This window comes from Tamandua tetradactyla, chromosome 1 (assembly GCF_023851605.1).
Source record: "Tamandua tetradactyla isolate mTamTet1 chromosome 1, mTamTet1.pri, whole genome shotgun sequence".
NCBI lineage: Eukaryota > Metazoa > Chordata > Mammalia > Pilosa > Myrmecophagidae > Tamandua > Tamandua tetradactyla.
The window spans coordinates 194466475-194486804 of NC_135327.1; the positions used below are offsets into that span (position 1 = coordinate 194466475).

Sequence of the window (20330 nt, forward strand, 5' to 3'; positions counted from 1 at the left end):
AACATTCACCTCTAACTTGTATGAATGTTGAAAGGATGGATAAGGAGGACTCAGCCAGAGAAGAGGGATGGGAAAACAGGGACAAACACGTTGTTGGTACAAAGACAGTCACATTCACTTCTGTACCACATGATAAAGACAAATTTCTATTGAGCCCCTTACTATGCTCTGTGCTTTCCACGTTTCTTTCATTTAACTGTCACCCCCAACCCCACCCCCAGCAACCTTGTGAGAAAAGAATCAGTATTCCCATTTTATATTTAAACAATAGGTGGCTATTTACACAAGGAGTAAATAGGATCTAATTCTAAAGCCCCTGCTGGTGTTTTGCTATAGATTGATGCCAAGAGTGTGACATAATTGGCTGAGTATGGAATTGCTAGTAGGTCAGCCCTCACGCCTCCCATCACGGCCCAGAACTCCTACCTCTCATGGCCTAAGCTAATGAGAAAGGAGCCTCAAGATGCTTGAGTCCAGTTGAAGTCCCCTATCTTCCCTCAGAAGTTCCCAGCTCTTGCCCAGGGAGCCAGGATTATCCATCTGGCGACTCCCCAGGATAGGTGCCGACCTGGGTAGGCTACTGGTCTTATCGCGCCTCCGCCTCGGTTCCAAGTATTCAGCTCTTCCTACCCTCGAACCTGTCCATGCTCTCGCGACCCAACGCGTCGCAGCAGAGGTGGAGGGATAGGAGGACAAAGGAATAGGAGAGGGAGGAACTAAAATTCGTTCCTTTAAGTGGCTGAAAACGGAATGGGAGCAGAGGGATTAACCTGGGTGTGGGACTAGGGACAGCCGAAGAGCAGAGTTCGCTGCACCGGGAGGAGTGTGACCAGTCATTCCTAGGCTCGAGGTTGGACCACCAGGCCGCCTGCCTCCAGCCGCTGTTGCTGGTAGTGTTTGGAGCCCGCCGTCCCCGCCCATCCAGCGATCTCCGGGTGCTGGAAAGTAGTGCTGAGCCGAGAGAGGGCTAGGGACTGAGGTGCAAGCGGCGAGGGATACCAGTTGGACGGGGAAGGATAGTCAAATTACATAAAAGGAGGTATCTATTTCTCAAGCGATGTGACAGCTGGGCTGTCAGAACAGATGGTTCGAGGACTTGCAAGAGTGGCAAGCTGAAGGGCAGAGCCGGCGCAGCGTTGTGACCGGAGACAGGGAGTGCCCAGGATAACCTTTGGAATGCTTCCCCAAATTCAGTAGGTCTTTCAGAATAAAAACCAAGAGCGGTGTGGCGGGGTTAAACGCGCTAGCTGACAGCAACCCCTGAAGCCCAATCCGAAATGGGCGGCCGCGCATCCGCAACTTCAGCGTTGCACACTCTCAGCCGCCTCACGTCAGCCAATCAACGAGTGGGCTTCTTAGAAAGGCCGGCCCTTGCCCCTGAGTGGCAGCGCCCTGGCGGAATGAGTGCCCGGCGCTGAGAGCGTCAGGGAACGCCCCCGCACGAGGGCTGCGCGCATCTGGCCTGTCTGTGGGCTTTGTCACTCCAGGCGTTGCTACCTTGCCCCTCTTCGGGGCTCCGGCTTGCACCCCAGTCGCTGGCCCTGCACCCTCACGCTCCGGTGCGCTCTAGGTGTCCCGCCCCGCGTTCCAGCTTGGGCGTCTCCGCGGCCTGGCCATGACGGCGCATTCCTTCGCCCTCCCGGTCATCATCTTCACCACGTTCTGGGGCCTCATCGGCATCGCCGGGCCCTGGTTGGTGCCGAAAGGACCAAACCGCGGGTAAGAAGCGCGAACAGGCCCCGGGGCCTCTCTCCCAAATCCTTCCATTCCAGCGCGCTTGCCTGGCTCACCCTCGATCCGCGGCGGCGGGAACGGGGGATGGCATCAGACGGTACCGCAAGCACTTGCCTCGGCCCATCCCGCTTTTGCACGAGGGACGCCAGGCTCCCAGCATCCTTCTCTGAGGTCTTTTGTACCTGTGCTTGCCTGGAAACAGGCAGGAAGTCGAAGTGACGGGGTCCTGCTCCAGAAAGGTGAAGAGAGCTGACGCTTGCAAACATTTAAGTGTTGAGTGTACCCCTACCTCCAGCCACTAAAGGGTGTGGTAGCACTTTAAACGGGAATACGAATATCCTTCGTATGGTAGGAAGGTAAAACGGGAATACGAATATCCTTCCTTCGTAAGTCTGCTGCTGTGAGGATTGCGTGAAACATCACACATCAAATACTTATTATGTGTGTCACATAATAAATATTGACTAATGTTTAGCTGGTCTCAGTTTTTGAAGACTTCCTAGCAAATTTCTGTACCTGTTATACTTCTCTTTAGTTTCTACTACATGTATCCTGAGTTACAAAACATTCTCTCCCCCTTGACTTGAAAATTCCTTGAATTTAGAGACTGTACTGTTCACCCTGTGTCATTGTACACGACCAGCCAAAGTGTTCAGTAATGTTGAAACACTGGATCAAGTACTAACTTCTCTGGTACCACCTTGGAGTGTTTTAGATCAGAGGTCATTTGCCCTGGTTTGGATTAGGTTTAGCTTTTGCTGGAGGCGGCCGACAGATGGGCATTGCCTGTGTTCGTAAAGATCTGCAAGGCTTAAGGTTCCACAACTGCACTTTAGTACAGACACTTTAATGTCTCACTTCCGTTGCAAACCTTGTGGGTTCTTCCTTTTGTCTGACTGAAATCTCTCTGGCTACATTTTAAGCTTTCTGTCTCCAATCTTCTGTCCCGGATCATTTTACAACTCACTCTGCCTTGAAGATGGCTATCAAGTGTCACTTCTTGACCAGTTTTTTGGTCACTTATTTTCCTTCTCCTTACCCAACAAGTTTGGAATTCCAGAGACCACTCCACAGTGGGTTGCCACAACATAGCTTTGTTTTCTTCTTCAACAAGTCTACATTAAAATGGGAAATACTACATTTCATTTAAAATGTAGTATGGAGAGGTGACGGAGAAGGGAGGTGAAGTAATGCATTTATAACTTAACTTGGATGTGGTCAAGGTTGGCTTCCCCAAAAGGTATTCTTATAGTTTTTGTTCCATTTTCCATCTTGCAATTCTTAAACTAAGTAGAACTCAGCCTGCTGTGTACAGGTGGCATTGGGAAGGTCAGTGGGAATGGAGCCAACACCAGGAGTCCCCTCTGAGCCTCTGGCTAGGCCTCCCGAGAGCACTGGTCCCACTCTGACCTGACATCCCCTTCTTTTGCAGGGTAGTCATCACCATGCTGGTAACCACTGCTGTCTGCTGTTACCTCTTGTAAGTACCTCTCTCCAATCTCAAAATCAGTGATTTCCTTGATTCTTCCTTCTTCCTTCCCTGCCCTCTCCTCTGTCCTGGTAGCGAACACCACTTGAAAGGCTGAAGCTATAAAACACGAGAGGAGAGGCAGTGTGGAATTAAGACAACAATGGACCAGAAGTCATGAACACCAAGCTCTGGTTTGCCCCTGCCATGAATCTGTAACTTGGACAAGCTTTGTAACTTCTGTAGGCTGCAGTTTTCTCACTTGTGAAATGAATGATTTGGGCCTGCTGGATGGTTTCTGTACCCGGCTGTGCATTAGAATAACCTGGGAACAGGAAACGGAAAGATTTGTTACAATACAGCTTTCAGGGCTGCACCCTGGACCCACTGCATCAAAGTTCTCATGGTCTGCACTTGGATATCCATATTTCCAGTGGGTGCCCCTGGTTGATTGTAATGCAGCCAGATACAACGACTGGGTGAGAGCAGGAGTCTTCAAACTTGGAAAAGATATCCTGGGGATAAAGAAAAACCTTCCAAGGGACATGAGAACCTGGACAACATAAAATAATAAATTTCCAGGCCCTCAGTGTTCTCTTTATAAAGCTGTCTGGATCCATTCCCAATAGCCCTTCCCCCCTTTAAAAAAAAGACAGGTACCCCCTGCATCCATCCCAGTCCTACTGTGTTCAGTTGCTCAGTGGTTTGAAACATCCTGGTTAGTAAACCAAAGGATAAGTTCAAGTTTTGGTTTTGGAAGAGGCCTCTTTCATGAGGAATCAAACCACTTTAAATTTGTAGGTTCTCCCATCTTGTGTATTATACATTATCTTTATGGGGCAAGCCTGGCTCTGGATTACTCTGCATTCAGAACAATCCAAATGATACAAATTAACTATGGTATTTGGATTATTTAAAAGGTAGCAGATTCTTTTAAAGTAACTAGAATATTAGTACTGCCAAATTTTTCAAAATACATAGGGATAAACCCACATTTTAAAAAATCTGCATGATTTATTTCAGATCTGGTGCATGTTATTATAGTTAAAACCTATTTTATCAAATTATGCCATGAACTGTTTATTCCTATTAGTTCTCTTTTACGTCATTGTGTATCATGTTTAGTATTTTCTACCTCCTATTAACAAAAAATAAATATGTTAAAAATAAAGATGACTTCTGGTACCAAGCTGTATTAGTCAGGGTTCTCTAGAGAAACAGAAGCAACAGGAGATATCTGTAAATATGAAGTTTGTAGAAGTGTCTCACACAGCTATGAGGATGCACAGAGTCCAGATTCTATAGGGCAGGCCACTCTTCTGAAGGTCATTGATGAACTCTACAGAAGAGGCTGGCTGAAGATGAAAGTTCTCTCTTCCCCCCTTAAAAATCTGCAACTGATGGATTAAATCCAGGTGATTGGGAGGAATCTTCTCATTGTGGAAGATATTCCTTTAGTTGATCATAGATGTTATCAGCCACAGATGCAGTCAACTGATGAATGATTTAATAAATCAGCCTCCTGGTTTATTAACCAACCATAAAATGTCCTTGCAGAAATGTTTTAGGCCAGTGCTTGCTTGACCAGACAACTGGGCAACATCACCTGGCCAAGTTTAAAGTACATGATTTTTAAAAATTCTAAGGTGGTACAAAGGCAAAGGAAGAAGGCCACTGGGCAGAGAATCTCTAAGGCCCTTTCTATAATGCTGTTTCTCAGTCCTCCAAGGCTTGGTAGAACATCTTCGTCTGCCCCAGAGAGGGCTTCAGAGAGGTTCAGAGACCAGGATGTTAAGAACGGTGGCTGGTCCTCAGGAAACTAAACATCAAGTTGCCTTACGATACGGTTATACCACTAGTCAATATATACCTAGAAGAGCTGAAAGCAGTGACCCGAACAGACATTTACACCAATGTTTATAGTGGCATTATTCACAATTGTTAAAAGATGGAAGCAAACCTAGTGCCCATCAACAGATGAATGGATAAACAAAATGTAGTATATACATATGATAGAATATTATGCAGCAGTAAGACAAAATGAGGTCCTGAGGCATATGACAACATGGATGAACCTTGACATAATCCTCAGTGAACTAAGCCAGACACAAAAGGATACTCTCTGATCTTGATATTATGACTGGTAAAAATGACGATGTCAAGGCTCAAGTGAGCTGAATGAGTTGCTCAAGGTAATAAGCCAAGAATTGTTCAGCTCCAAGGCAGAAAGTCAATGCAACTTCCTCTGACATTTTGCTCTACTATGATCTGGATGAAGATTTTGGGGACAGATGGTGCGTTCCTGCCAGCATCACCCTCCCTCCTCACCCCTTCTCTCCCTTCTCTCTCCCTTCTCTTTTCCTCTCTCTTTCTCTGTCTCTTCCCTCCTTCCTTCCCCTAAAATAAAAATAATAATTTAAAAATTAAAAAAAAGAGAGAATGGTTGGGATTCTGGGGAGATTGACTATACACATATATGGAGATAATTACAAACCCTGAATTGACTAGATGGGAAATGGAAAACATGTTACAAATTAGGTGCATGCTGGCAGAAAGGTAGGGATATTTTAAGAAAATCCTGTGCCTAAAAATTATAATCACAAAACGTAGTCTTGTAAATAACGTGATGTACAGCAGGTAACAGTTTCTGGCAGCTTTCAGGGTATCAGGCATTCCGCTGCCTGCTGTGGGGGACCCAAAGGTAAAAGGGATTCATCTTTCCTGAAAATTAGAGCTTAGGTATCACTGATATTGTTATGTGAAGCATTAGGAGTCTTTTTGCAAAGTTGTGCATTTTGGAGGCTCTTTTGGGGCCTACGCCATGGGGCAAATGAAGTTGGGAAAGTTTGTCATGAATGATGGGGCCAGACATCCACCCACACTGTCCAGCCTACTGATGTGGGGGTAGAAGTCATGTCAGTGAAAAACTCACTGGCTTGCAAGATGGAGAGTGGTTCAGAAGTAGGTCTGGGGTTGAGGGGGTCTTTGGTCATGAGCTCCTCACATTTCAGTGTAGATCCTTCATCTTCCTCTTAAAAGAAGGTGATTCAGGGTGCACAGGTGGTTCTGTGGTAGAATGCTGGCCTTCCATGCAGGAGATCTGAGTTTGATTCCTGGACCATGCAACTCCCCACCCCCACCCCACCCTTCCCCAAAAATAGATGATTCTTAATTGCCTCCCATCACATCAGCTCTGATCTGCTTCCTGGAGATATGGGGAGTAAAACAGTCTGGACTAATGATTTAACAGGGGTCACTCTGAAAGCATCCCTGGCAGTACAGGTTTACCTCTTCCCTAATCTCAGAATCCAGCTGCAACTCTGGCATCTTACAAATCTACAAAAGTCAATTCAAACCAAAACACAAACTCCAGACTGACTCCACATCCTCCATGTAACCCTTCTTCACTCATGAAAACAAAAAGACCCTGCTATCTGGTGGGTTAATTACATCCTGCCTGGGCAAGGAGAAAAGACTGTCACAAAAAGCCACCTATCTGGAGTATAGGGTAGTTCCTTCTGTCTCTAGACTTACCCTTACTTTACTGTCCTGGCAGCTGGCTCATTGCCATCCTGGCTCAGCTGAACCCCCTGTTCGGGCCACAATTGAAGAATGAGACCATCTGGTATGTGCGCTTCCTGTGGGAGTGACCGGCTGCAGTTTCTGGCCCGAGGTACTGGGAAGGCAGCGGGGTGAGGATGGCAGAGGCCCTCTGTGGGTTGGCAGGGGTAGCCTTGTGAGAAGGAAGAAACCAAGCAGGGCCCAAGGTCAGCTTTCTCATTCAGATTCAAGCATTTATTCACTTATCTTGCAAAAAAAAAAAAAAAAAAAACAGTAAAACTGAGTACCTACTACCTTGCTGCCTAGCACTGTACTAGACACTGGGGATGAAATAGAGAATACAGTTGCTATAGGCTCTGTCCTCATATTGCTTCATCCCATGGCAGGAGACAAATGTGTGATAATGCTATAGTGAGGGATGTGCAGAAAGCTGTGGGAGCAACAACAGGGTCCTGATCAGAGAAGACTCGTGAGGAAATAGTGACCCGAGGACTATGACAGCTGGCCAGGGAAGGGCAGGGGGGGAGAAAGAGCACCCTGGAAGAGGCAGATGGGAAGGCTCGTGGCTCCAGGAATGGGAAAAGGGTTAGTATGGCTGAAGGGAGTCAGGAGGAAGGCTGCACAAGAGGCTGGAGGGCTCTGATGCTGCAGGCCTTGTCAGCCAGGCTGAAAAGGTTGTGAGGGCCATGGAGAGCCAACCAAGACTTTGCTGGGGTGTGGTATGTTCACTTTGAATCTTTAAAAAACCACTTTGGCAGCAATAGGCAAATGTCTTGGAGGAGACATAAGTGGATGCAGGTGGCTATGGTTCCACAGCCAAGGTCATCAGACCTCTTTGGTGTCCCTATTCCCACTCTTTGTCAGAGATGGGAAGGGCTGAGAAGCAGATCTACCTGGGATAAGCCCAAGAGGCAGGCAGAGGGAGAGGAAGGGATCATGGGAGGGCTACCTCTGAGTTGAGCTTCCAGTGTCCTGGCTGATTGCCTGGCTTTGGCCACATCACTTTCTCTTTCTTCTTATCAAATTCCAGTGGGGCTTCCTCAGCCTTATGAGTCCTTTGGCCTTGGTGGCCCTAAACTCTGGCTCCTCCCAGGCCCTTCCAGGCTCAGCCTTAGTTGTGGGTTTGCCAGGACCACTAGGTCCTTAGTAATGTCAGAACTGGGGCAGGAGTTGAAACACTGATCTGGACAAAGGGATAGTTAAGGTTAAGCACAGTAACTCCGAGGCAAAGGCCAGGGTGCAGAAGTTCTCTGGGAGGGACCCTGGGGCGGCCCTGGGCTGGAGTGGAGAGCCCTGTGAACAGTGGCGAGCTGATCCTTTATGTGATGCCCTTTTCAGGTGCCCCGATCTCCGGATGACCTTGGCTGAACCATCCCCGATGACCCCTTCATCCACACGCCCTTCCCCTATCCCCTCAACCACGGCTGTGTCCTGGTCCCTCAGTTCTCGCTCGTGTTGACACCTGGACCCACGCCCCCACTGCCTGGCTTAGTTCGAGGAATTATCATCTTAACTTGGTCAGTCTGGCCCTCCTGGGAGAAGGTGAAGCCTGGGGAAAGCCCTGAGCTCAGAATCAGGCTAGAGCAGGAGCTGTCCAGCCCTTTAAATTCTCACTGCTCTAGAATTTTCTCTCCTTCTCCAATAGATCCTAGCTGAGTAGCTGATAAGGACGGGCCTGTCGTTTACAGATGATGCAGAGGCCAGGACTCGGCCCAGCTGAAGGAAGAACATGTGTCTAACGGGCCCTTAAGGAGAAGGGGTGTCCAGCCTAGGGTGCTCCAAACCTAGGGTGGGCTGGGTCATAGAGAAAGTTCTGGGTGGGGAGTCAGCATACCTGGGCTGTCTTCCCAGCTCTGCCACCAGCCTGCTGTGCCACCTCAGGTATGTGTCTTTGCTGCTGTAGGCTCCTCAGCTGTGAAACGCAGGGACTGTTTTGGATTTTGTCAAAGGCCTTTCTAACTCTGGCCAAATTTCTGACACATTTAGATGTGAAACATATAAAGTCGTGGAAGTAATGGGAAAACATTCTCAGAAAAGAAAGTTAAATAATAATTTGAGTCAAGATTGAAACCTACATATTGAGCATCCTTTATAGTTATAAAGTCATTTAAATTGGCTTGCAGAGAAGTTTTCTCTCCTCAGAATATTTAGTTTTACCTTCCTCCCCTTGCTGGGCCTCCCCTCTGTAAATGAGCACAACCCCCTTTACCAAAGCCAGTCTGTCAGTCAGTTTGCAAGCACAGCAGGAGTAAGGAGAAACAGAAGTTGCAGCCCCTCCACCAGGAGGCTAGATTTGGCTTCATTTGGGCCACAGTCAGTGGCAGATTTCAGCCTTGCAGCAACCTGTAAGTGGTGTGGAGCTGTGTGCTGAGGGGAAATAAGCTACCTGTGTTCTGAGATGCACTCCAGGCACTGGGCCCTCCATGAGGCCAGCACCAGGTCTTTGCCCGCATATGGACCTGGCTCTGCTGTGCTGGGAGCTGGTGAGGGCTAGAGGAGGGTCACCTGAGCTGACAAGTGCTGGGAACCACAGAGAACCTGGGAACCCTCCAGCCCAAGCCCTCATTCTTCAGAGGGAGAAGTGAGGCTGAGAGATATTCGATACTTGCCAGATAGGTCACAGCGTTAATTATGCAGAGCTAGGGCTCCTCCCCATTATCTGATTCCTAGCTGGCAATCTTTCCACTCAACCTACTTCTCTCTAGACAGAAGAAAAGCCGACCTTGGTTATTTATTGACTGTATTTGATCAGCATTCCTTACTTCCCCTTAGTGGACATCATTTTTGGAAAGGCAACAGAATATGATGAGTCTTGCCCTGGTTTCTTGGTTCTAAGCATGGCCAGTTCCTCAGAGCTCAGATTGGGGCCCCCCCATTAACAGCCCTCCCACTAGCCAAACCCCCTTTCAACCTCTCTTTCTCTTCTGACCTCAGCAGCCCTTCCTATGGACTGGAAGGTATTGAGAGTGTGACTTGTATTGAAAAGCCCAGTTTATGTTTAGTGAATAATAAGTGATGGGAAAATTACTGTGCTCTGTGGCAAAGTCCTGGCTACTACCAAGTTTGCATACTGTCACCTACCCATCACAAGATTCCCATTGCCTTAGTGGGTTGATTTAGTGGCCAGCACAGGGGGCTGGCAGTTGATACCCTCACTGGGAGCAGCAGCTCTGGAACATGGACACTAAGAACTACATTTTTCTGAGATGTGGAAGACAATATGGGCTCCTGCTCATTGTCCAGGAATTTGCTCAAAACCAAAGCCTGGAAGGAGGAGGAGGAAGAGCAAGGATTTGTTCAGACAGAACCTTGTCCCCCTACTCATCTGTACCCTAGATTGTAGAGTGCATGACTCCTGTTGCAGTGGAAAGTATGACTGCAATAAATCAGGTTTCCAACCTCTCCTGAGCGTGGCCTGTCTCTTCCTAACTACCCTGAGGACATGGTGTCTGTCTGCTGCAAGCCTGGTCCAGGGGTGGCCAGAGGGATGTCATGGGGGCTCAGCAGCTGGTGGAGGGCAGGTGGGGGTGATGAGCAGAGGGGATGGGGCATACAGGGCAAGAGAGTAGAGCTTCTTGGAAAAACTATTGGAAATTGGTGTGACTGGGGAGGAGAAGGGAGTGGGTGTAGGAGGTGCCTACCAAAGATATGGGAGTAATGAGGTGGGATCAGACCACTCAGGACCTCCAAAGCCAGGTAAAGAAGTTTGAATTAATCCCAAGGGCAGTGGGCAGCCATGAAAGGGTTTTAAAGCAGGAGAATGACAGGACCCAATGTGATTTATAGAAATGTCCTTACAGGATGCATAGTAGATAGGAGACTGGTTAGAAATCTGTTAGTTTGATCCAGGTAAAAGGTGATGATGTGAGCTACATCATGGTGGTGAGGACAAAGAAAAGTAGGCAGATTGAAGCTATAATCAGGAGTTGAATGTGAAGGCTTTGGGCTGTGGGAAGAGAAGGAGGCAGTGATTTATTCTGCCTATTCTTTTCCCAAGACTGTTCTGGAAGGTAGAGATGCTTCAATGAACATTATAGACAAAAGAAGATACCTATGTACCTAGCTGGCTTGAATAGCCTACTGACAGTATGGAACAGGGGCAGGTTTAAGAGGGATGTGGGAACCTTGGGTTTCTTCATATTTTTCACATCGAGTTGGGTGATTTGTAGAACATTTCAAATAAATGGATTTGAAAACAGGAGAAAGATATGGCCTGAGCATACAGATTTGGGAGTCATCAGCATAAAATAATTGATGATAATTGAAGCCATGGGAGTTGCCAGAGGGAGTTCAGAGTGTTAGAAAAGCCCAAAAAAGAACCCTAAGGAAGGCCAGCATTTGCAGGACAGGAAGATAAAGTTGAGCCTTGTGAGGATATTGAAAGAATGTAGGAGGCAGGAGAAAAACCAGGTGAGTATGCCATGGAATCCAAAGGGAGAGTGATTCACAAGGAGGAAATGGTGCAGCGTATCAAATATTCTTCTGAGTAATCAAAATCAGCTGGTGACTTTAGGAAGAGGGATGGACGAAGTCAGATTCTAATGGGCTGAAGAGTGAATAGGCAGGTGGGAGAAGAGAAAGACCAATGATGACCTGGGGATGTGGTGAGAATTGGGGGCAAAGTTTAGCCCAGAGAGATGAAAGGGAATGAAACAAGGATGGGTCTTCTTGAGCCCATTTATTCAGGCCCCTGAGAGTCAGGCCTTGGGCCTGGAGCACTCATCCTTGGGGTCACACTACTGTAGCCTGTGACCTTGCAACTCTTCTTTAACCAGGCCCAGCCTCCTGGGCCCCTCTGCTCCTGCATCTCTGCAGCATTCCCATCTTTAGAGCCTCTGGTTTGGGTTTTTGAGTGTCTTTGTTGTCCCAGGACCACCCAGTTGGACCTAAGGTAATTCCAAACCATCGTTCCCTACTCAGGGTTTAGAGATGCAGGGAGAGTGCTGGGAGTAGAGAGCCTGAGGTTGTTTCTTCCCCCACTGGGGTTCTGTGCTCTGGGTTCTTGGCTTCAAGTTTTAGATTGCTGAAGTTCACCTTTAGGTACCCTCTCCAGGATGTGTGTGTCTGTCTCTGATTTCTCACTGAGCCCCTGTGGGCAGTAGCCCTTGTTCCTGGGAAGGAGGAGTCTTGGAGAGCTGTTCCCTTCTATTTGAGCAGCCTCTGTCAAGCTCAGGGTTGGCAGCAACTTCCACCATAGAGCAACCTTTCCCATGTTTTCCTTCCAGTGTAAAAGGAGAGCAGGCCAGAAACTCCTGTCTGCTCAATTCCCTCCCAGGACCTGGTCTCCTACCTACTTTGTAAGTATTGCCTGCCTGTCAAAAGCTTGCTGGGTGAGCAGGTTTGAAACAAAAGGCACCCCTTCCCCCAACCCCTGCTCCACCCCCCTTCCAAAATGTGGTTAGTGCCTCAGTAAATGTCAGATTTAACACAGAACCTGCCAAAACCTTACACAGAGCGAAAGATCACCAGAGTAGGCTATCTCCTGAGTCAAACCAAATGGCAGAGTGAGAAGAGGCCTTGGGGACCATCTTGGTGAGGGAGGGCAAAAGCCCATTCAGGAGAAAAATGTAACCAAGGTAAGTTAAGCTGCTCATGGCCAGCAGAGGGCAGTGCCTGCACAACAGCCAGGAAAGAAAGTTCAAGAGAGTGTCCAATTTATGCAACACCACTGCAGGTGTGATGCGGGGAGACTGTACTGTGTTGACGCTGGAGATTGTGGCCCCAAAGCAGTGGTTCTTAACATGAAATAGTGATAATCCTCCAGACAATACTATAGCCTGCAAACACATCTAATGATAACAACAGCATGTATTGACTGAACAGTTACTACATGCCAGGCACTGTTTAGGGAGACCAAAGGATAAAGAGATGAGGTGCCATGCCTGACTTGATGCTGCTATGATTCCAGACTCTCCAAACAATCTTCTATTACTTTTTCTGACCTCCACATTCCCAAGAGATCTGACACTCATCTCAATGGTACATCTCAATATACAGAAGGTTATATATCTAATGGGGTATATATACAGAAGGTTAGTTCTAATAGGCTGGCCACAGGGTCACTTTGCCTGCTGAAGCCTCCAAAGCACTAGAGTCATTGATACTATGGGAGTGTGAGGAGCCTGAAGTGAAACCACTCGGGGGTGATTACAGATGGCACCTCTCCAGATAATCCCAGCAACCCCTGGTAACACAGAGCTGGAACTGACCTTCTGTTTATAAACCATGGGGTTTCCAAGAAAGAAAGCTGTTGGCAGCCAGTAAGGTTTTGCTTGACTGGTAATACCAGAAAAGCAAGAACAAATGACCAAAGTCCAAGCTTTATGCAGGCCACACTCCTGGTTAAGAAACCTGCACAAGAATCACTCAAATCAAAACAAAACAAATCCTTTAGAATTCTGGGACCTACACTAGGTTTATCAAATGGGATCTCTGGGGATGGAGCTGAGAATCTGGGCTTTAAATAAATTCTCCAGGTGATTCTTATGCAGGCAGGCCCATACAGTTCTAGCAATCAGAGTTTTGGAATGGTGCTCTAGCCTTGGTCTGGAGTGGTGTTTCTCAAAGTGTGGTATAAGGGCCAACTATAGTAGAATTACCTGGAAGGCTTGCAAATGCAGATTCCTGCCCCCAAGACTTTTCGTTTTAGACAAGCTTCCCAAGGGTTCCTCGTGTTGACTGAAACCCTCTAGAACTGATTTTCCCAATCTTGGCACTATTGACATTTGGGGCAGGACAGTCTTTGCTGTGAGAGCTGTCCTGTGCATTGTAGGAGGTTTAGCAGCATCTCTGGCCTCTACCCACTAGATGTCAGTAGAACCCCTCCCATCATCCCCAGTTGTGACCACTATAAATGTCTCCAGCTATTGCCAAATGTTCCCTGGAGGATCAGTTCTCCTCCCTGTCCTGCCACACACACACCACCACCACCACCACTGCTGTTGGAAACCACTACTCTAAAACCTCAATGCCTGTGAAAGGAGGTTGGGAAATCTTGAGGAAAGCTGTATCATGAGTGCATTGTAAGCTTTTCATCTGGTATTTCCCAGCAGGATCTGGAGCTTCTGATTGAGTGACCATGGATTGGGGCAAAGGAAGTGCCCAAGCCTTAGGGGACTTTGAGATATCTGTGCTAACACTATACCAAGCACAGTGTGGTCCATTAGTAAGCTTGTTGTTCACTGGAGGTGAGGTGACAACGGGGGCTCTGATACTACACCAGGAGCCCAGTAGAACCTTGAACTCACTCTACAGCCATCTTCTCTGAAGTGGGGTATAGTTGGGAGGGTAGTCTCTGGAACCTACAGAACCCCTGCTTGACCCTGCCCTAAGGACAAAGGGCCATGATGCAGCAAGGGTCCTCCTCCTGACTGCAAAAGTCAGCATTTCATTCCCAGGCAAAGACTTCCGAGACATTGGGGTGATGAGTCTTTTCACCTCCCCATTTAGTTTGTCTTGCACAGCAACAGTACTGAATTCTGAAAAATCACCATGGACTCTACGGCATTACTCGATGATACCAGGTGCAACTGCTTTGCCCTTAGTATGCAGCAATTGATTCAGCAAACATATTTTCCTCTTTTTTCTTTCTTCCCAGTCTCCAGGATGCAATTCACCTTCATTTAGCAGCTCAGTTCAGTTCAGCTGAATGGAGGTTGTAAGTGCAGAATCTAGAAGTAGACTGCATGGGTTCAAATTCTGGCTTCACCTATCATTATTTTGGTGACAATTTAGAAAGCCAGTGAATCTTTCTGAGCTTCAGTTTCTTTATTGTCAAAATAGTGTAATAATAATACCACAGAGGGATTGTGAATATTAACTGAGGTCATTGATCAAAGTGTGACATCAATAAATGTCATTATTCATAATGTTTTTTTAACATATTAACTCTTCAGCTCCATGTCACATTTTAGTGTGCCAGGATCTCAGCATCCTTCCACTTTTTTGTTCCCATCGCTGACACCATGCTGATCCACCTCATGAAGAAGGAAGAGGCAACCACCCTGTGTATTTTGATATGGTGCAAGGACCTAGGAACTTGTGCTGTGAAAAATAACCTGGGGACTGTTTATGTTGCTGTATTTTGTGTTTCATGTGAAATTTCCTTAATTTTTAAATAAAAACACTAATTTTGGAGGGGAAGTGGGGGATAGGACTGGTTCCCTGATTTTAAAGTGTCTGGGAGAAATAAACATGCAAGAAATAACCGGGAAATTACTTGAAAAGCAGAGTATATATAGAAAGGGACATTAGCATATACAGACATTAAAAGGGATTATGAAGTTATAATTTACAAGGCTATAGAAATTAAAACAGTGGTGCTGGCACATAACTAGACAGACAAATCAATGGAAGGAAATAAGTCCAGAAATTTGAGTTATCAAATGCAACTAAGAATTAAGAGCCTGATTAAGAATTCGATAAAGGCAAATCAAATCCACAGGGAAAAGATGGGTAGGGCCAGAATATTTTTTTTAATGACTTGTATTGGGTAAGGCCTCTAAGAGAGAGAAAAACAAAATCCAGAATCTATGAAGATAAACTTTATAAATTTCAATAAGTTAAAATTCAGATTTTCTGCAAGGCAAAAGAAAAAAATTAACAAAGAAAAAAGACAAATGATAAACAAAAACTATTTGCAAAAGACATAGAGCTAATCAACAAGAAAAAAATCTCACAGATATGTAGGCAAAGGACATAAAAAAGCAATTCACAAATGAAGTATAAATGACTCTTGAGCATGAAAAGATGCTAAGCATCATTTATAATCTAAAAAAGTAAATTAAAACAACAAAGTAATCCTGGTTTTACCTAGCATATTAGCAAAGATAAGAAATTTGATAATAGACTATATAGGTAGACCTATGTATTATGGTATCATTTTCATTTTCTTAACATGAAGAGCAGAAAAAGAAGTGGGGCTGTCTGATCTCATGCACCATGCCCACCTCCTCCTTTTCTCTTCTGTGCTAGATCCTCTAGAATCAGGGGACTTCACAGACAACATAACATAAAGAGCTCTATAAATCAATAAGAAAAAGACAACTTAATAGTTGTCTATGCCCCATGCATTTCCCCTTCCCCTAATGCTTCAGTATACATGAACCTGACTTCCAGTTGCCAGCAACTGGCTAACTTTCTATGAAGCAACCTGGAAACCAGTGAGTTATCACCATCCCCACAGTCTTCAACTTATGACCGATGGGAATTGATGCATGAGCAGGGCCCCACAGTTTCCCCAGCTCCAGTTGTCCACAGTGTAGCTGGCTTGTGCTTCTGCCTTCACCATGGGAGATGCCCTGGGTAAGCTACTGGTCCCAAAGAATGAAAAACACGAAGCACACATGATCCCAACCCATGACCTGGAACCAAGTCTGGCCAAGCCTACGCTAGATTGGCCAAACCCCAGTTGATACGGCCACTTGAACAAAAAAATATATATGCTTGTTATAAGGCATATAGCATTTTTGTGGCATAGCTGAATGATAAAATGTTGCATATAGAGCTAGTTGATTCATGATATACAGTTTATTTTCTACCTTCCTATGCATGTCTAGTCTATTGTGCACATGTGTTGGAACTTCTCTAGAGGACATATGTAGAAATGAAAGAGCTGCCTTGTGGGGGACATTTACTTTCAATATTACTAGATATTGCCAAATTTCTCTCCAAAGTGATTGTTTCAATTTACGCTCCTACCAACCTTGTATAGGTTCCTGGACTTCATTTGTTACTTAGGCTTTTTAATTTTTGCAATCAGATTATGGGTATGAAATAGTATCTTGTTTTAACTTGTGTTTCCTTAATAACTGGTAGGCTAGACTGTTTATTGAATATTTGGATTTTCACTTCTGTAATTTGCTTGTTCATATAATTTGCTTTGTTTTCTATTAAGTTGTCTTTTTCTTATTGATTTATAGAAGCTGTTTATGTTATGTTGTCTGTAAAGTCCCCTGATTCTAGAGGATCTAGTACAGAAGAGGGAAGGAGGAGGTGGGGGTGGGGTATGAGATCAGACAGCCCCATTTCTTTTTCTGTTCTTCATGTTAAGAAAATGAAAATGACACCATAAATTAGGAGAAAATACTTTCAATACATTTATCTGTCACAGGACTTGTATCCTAAATATATTTTTTTAAAAAAACTTTTATAATCCAACAATGAGAAATCAAACACAATTTACAAAAGTGGGCAAAACTTTAACTGTTACTTCATAAAAGCAGACATAAAAATGACCAATAAGAAAATGAAAACAAAGTGAACATCATTAGTCATCTGGGAAATGCAAATTAAAACCACAGTGAGATACTACCACATACCCATTAGAATGGCTAAAATTAAAAGACAAATAATATCAACTGTTGATAAGGATTTGGCACAATCAAGACACTGCTGGTGGTAATGTAAAATAACACAAACACTCTGAGAAAAAGTTTAACAACTTATTTAAAAGTTCAACATACCATCATACAGCCCAGTACATCCACTTCTAGGTATTTACCTAAGATAAATTAAAGCATATGTTCACACAAAAACTCGCATGTATATGTGCATAGCAGCTTTATTTGCAATAGCCAAAAACTGAAAACAACTGAAGTGGCCATCAAAAGGTGAATTAATATGCAAATTGTGCTATATGCATATAATGAATACTACTCTGCAATAAAAAGGAATGAATTACTGATTCACACATCAACAATGGGTGAATCTCTATGAATAAAAATTTAACTAAGGATACAAAAGACCTATACACAGAAAACTACAAGAAATTGCTAAAAGAAATCATGGAAGACCTAAATAAATGGAAGAGCATACCATGTTCATGGATTGGAAGACTAAATATAGTTAAGATGTCATCCTACCCAAATTGATTTATAGATTCAATTCTATACTAATTAAAATACCAACAACTTACTTTGCAGAAATAGAAAAACAAGTAACCAAATTTGCCTAGAAAGGCAGCTGCCCCAAATAGGTAAAAATATCTTGAGAAAGTAAAACAAAGTGGGAGGTCTCACACTATTTGACTTTAAAGCACATTACAAAACTACGTGGTCAAAACAGCATGGTACTGGCATAAAGACAGATATACTGACCAATGAAATAGAATTGAGTATTCAGAAATAGACCCTCTCATCTATGGACAATTGATCTTTGATAAGGCGGTCAAGCCAACCCAACTGGGAAAGAGCAGCCTCTTCAATAAATGGCATTCGGAGAACTAGATATCCATATGCAAAAGAATGAAAGAGGATTCATATCTCACACCCTATACAAGGATTAACTTAAAATGGACCAAACGCCTAAAAATTAGAATTAAGACCATAAAACTTTTAGAAGAAAATGTAGGGATATATCATATAAATCTTGTGATAGGAGATGGTTTCATAGACCTTACATCCAAAGCATGAGCAATGAAAAAAGAAATTGATAAATTGGATCTCCTTAAAATTAAAAACTTTTGTGCATCAAAGAACTTTGTCAGGAAAGTAAAAAGACAGCCCATGTAATGGGAGACAATATTTGGAAATCACATATCAGATAAGGGTTTGTTCTAGTTTGCTAGCTGCCGGAATGCAACACACCAGAGACGGATTAGCTTTTAATAAAAGGGGATTTATTTTGTTAGTTCTTCAGAGGAAAGGCAGCTAACTTTCAACTAAGGTTCTTTCTTACGTGGGAAGGCACAGGGTCATCTCTGCTGGCCTTATCTCCAGGCCTCTGGGTTCCCGCAACTATCCCCAGGGTGATTTCTTTTTGCATCTCCAAAGGCCTGGGCTGAGCCATGTGTGCTGAGATGAGGTATGCTGAGCTGCTTGGGCTGTGCTACATTCAGCTCTCTCATTTAAGCACCAGCCAATTAAATCAAACATCATTCATTGCAGCAGGCATGCCTCTTAGCCAACTGCAGATGTAATCAGCAACAGATGAGGTTCACATACCATTGGCTCATGTCCACAGCAACAGAAGTAGGTACCGTCACTTGGCCAAGTTGACAACTGAATCTAACTACCACAGGGTTTAATGTACAGAATATATAAAGAGATTCTATAACTCAACAACAAAAAGGCAAACAACCCAATTTAAAAAGGGCAAAAGACACGACCAGACACATTTCAGAAAAGGAAATACAAATGACTAAAAGGCACATGAAAAGATGCTCAACTTCATGGCTATTAGGGAAGTGCAACTCAAAATCATAATGAGATATCATCTCACACCCACCAGAATGGCCATTATCAAAAATACAGAAAACGACAAGTGCTGGGGAGGATGTGGAAAAGAGGCACACTTATCCACTGTTGGTGGGAATGTAAAATGGTGCAACCACTCTGGAAGGCAGTTTGGCAGTTCCTCAGGAAGCTAAGTATAGAATTGCCATATAATCCAGCTGTGCCAGTTTGAAAGGATGTATGTACCCTAGAAAAGCCATGTTTTAATCCTAATCCCATTTTGTAAAGGCAGCCATTTCTGCTATTCAGCACTGTATGCTTGAAACTTTAATTAGATTATCTCCCGGGAGATGTGACTCAATCAAGAGTGGTTGTTAAACTAAATTAGGTGGAGACACATCTCCACCCATTCCAGGTGGGTCTTGATTAGTTTACTGGAATCCTATAAAAGAGGAAACATTTTGGAGGAAGTGAAAGATTCAGAGAGAGCAGAGAAGAATGACAGAGCCACGAGAAAGCCACAATGGAGAATGCCGTAGAACCACGAAGCAGAGAGTCCACCAGCCAGTGACTTTTGGAGATGAAGATGAAGAACGAAAATGCCTCCTGGGATGTTGGAGAGGAAGCTAGCAGATGGTACCATGTTCACCATGTGTCCTTCCAGCTGAGAAAGAAACCCTGACCATGTTCATCATGTGCCTTTCCACTTGAGAGAGAAACCCTGAACATCATCGGCCTTCTTGAATCAAGGTATCTTTTACTGGATGCCTTAGGTTGGACATTACTACAGACTTGTTTTAATTGGGACATTTTCTCAGCCTTAGAACTTTAAACTGGCAACTTATTAAATTCCTCTTTTTAAAAGCCATTCCATTGCTGGTATATTGCATTCCAGCAGCTATCAAACTAGAACACCAGCAATCCCATTACTAGGTATATATTCAGAGGAACTGAAGGCAAGGACACAAACAGACATTTGCATACCAATGTTTATAGCAGCATTATTTATGATTTCTAAGAGATGGAAACAGCCCAAATGTCCATTAACAAACAAATGGCTAAACAAACTGTGGTATATACATATGATGGAATATTATGCAGCTGTATGACAGAATAAAGTCATGAAGCATGTAACATCATGGATGAACTTTAAGGACATTATTCTGAGTGAAGTTAGCCAGAAACATAAGGACAAATACCGAATGGTTTCACTAATATGAATTAACATTAATGAGTGAACTTTGAGAGTTAAAGTTAAAAACACAGGTTATCAGGAGATAGAAGGGGGGTAGAAATGGGCATTTGGTGCTGAAAGAATTGAGAATGTGCAACAGGACTGACTTACTCTAAAAATTCAGAAGTGGATGGCACAATACTATCTGATGGTAGCACAA

The 20330-nt window shown here is 44.5% G+C and overlaps 1 protein-coding gene and 1 long non-coding RNA gene across 6 annotated transcripts in view; one reads left to right on the forward strand and one right to left on the reverse strand.

Annotated features, from left to right (window-relative positions):
• The window catches only part of LOC143674154 (uncharacterized), a 59277-nt gene that overhangs the window by 20218 nt on the left and 18729 nt on the right, over positions 1-20330 (reverse strand). For all 4 annotated transcript variants that reach the window (XR_013170900.1, XR_013170891.1, XR_013170889.1 and 1 more), the window contains exon 3: positions 6737-6935. This is a non-coding gene — a long non-coding RNA (uncharacterized LOC143674154). The remainder of the gene's footprint in view (positions 1-6736; positions 6936-20330) is intronic.
• Positions 1408-10184, forward strand: ATP6V0E2 (ATPase H+ transporting V0 subunit e2). 2 transcript variants are annotated; one of them, XM_077149473.1, is made up of 4 exons: positions 1408-1719; positions 3167-3214; positions 6759-6894; positions 8102-10184. In XM_077149473.1, the coding sequence occupies exons 1-3, from the start codon at positions 1616-1618 to the stop codon at positions 6850-6852; spliced, it is 246 nt and encodes an 81-aa protein (XP_077005588.1). In that variant the 5' UTR covers positions 1408-1615; the 3' UTR covers positions 6853-6894; positions 8102-10184. The 2 variants fall into 2 exon arrangements, with proteins under 2 accessions (XP_077005588.1, XP_077005583.1); XM_077149468.1 differs by having other exon boundaries at positions 1409-1719; positions 6759-6875.

What these genes read in the sequence shown, in the direction of transcription:
- ATP6V0E2 (XM_077149473.1), top strand. Translation starts at nt 1,616, where the DNA reads ATGACGGCGCATTCCTTCGCCCTCCCGGTCATCATCTTCACCACGTTC. An exon ending in CCGAAAGGACCAAACCGCGG is followed by an intron (nt 1,720 to 3,166) that starts GTAAGAAGCGCG and finishes CTTCTTTTGCAG; the next exon opens with GGTAGTCATCACCATGCTGG. An exon ending in GCTGTCTGCTGTTACCTCTT is followed by an intron (nt 3,215 to 6,758) that starts GTAAGTACCTCT and finishes CTGTCCTGGCAG; the next exon opens with CTGGCTCATTGCCATCCTGG.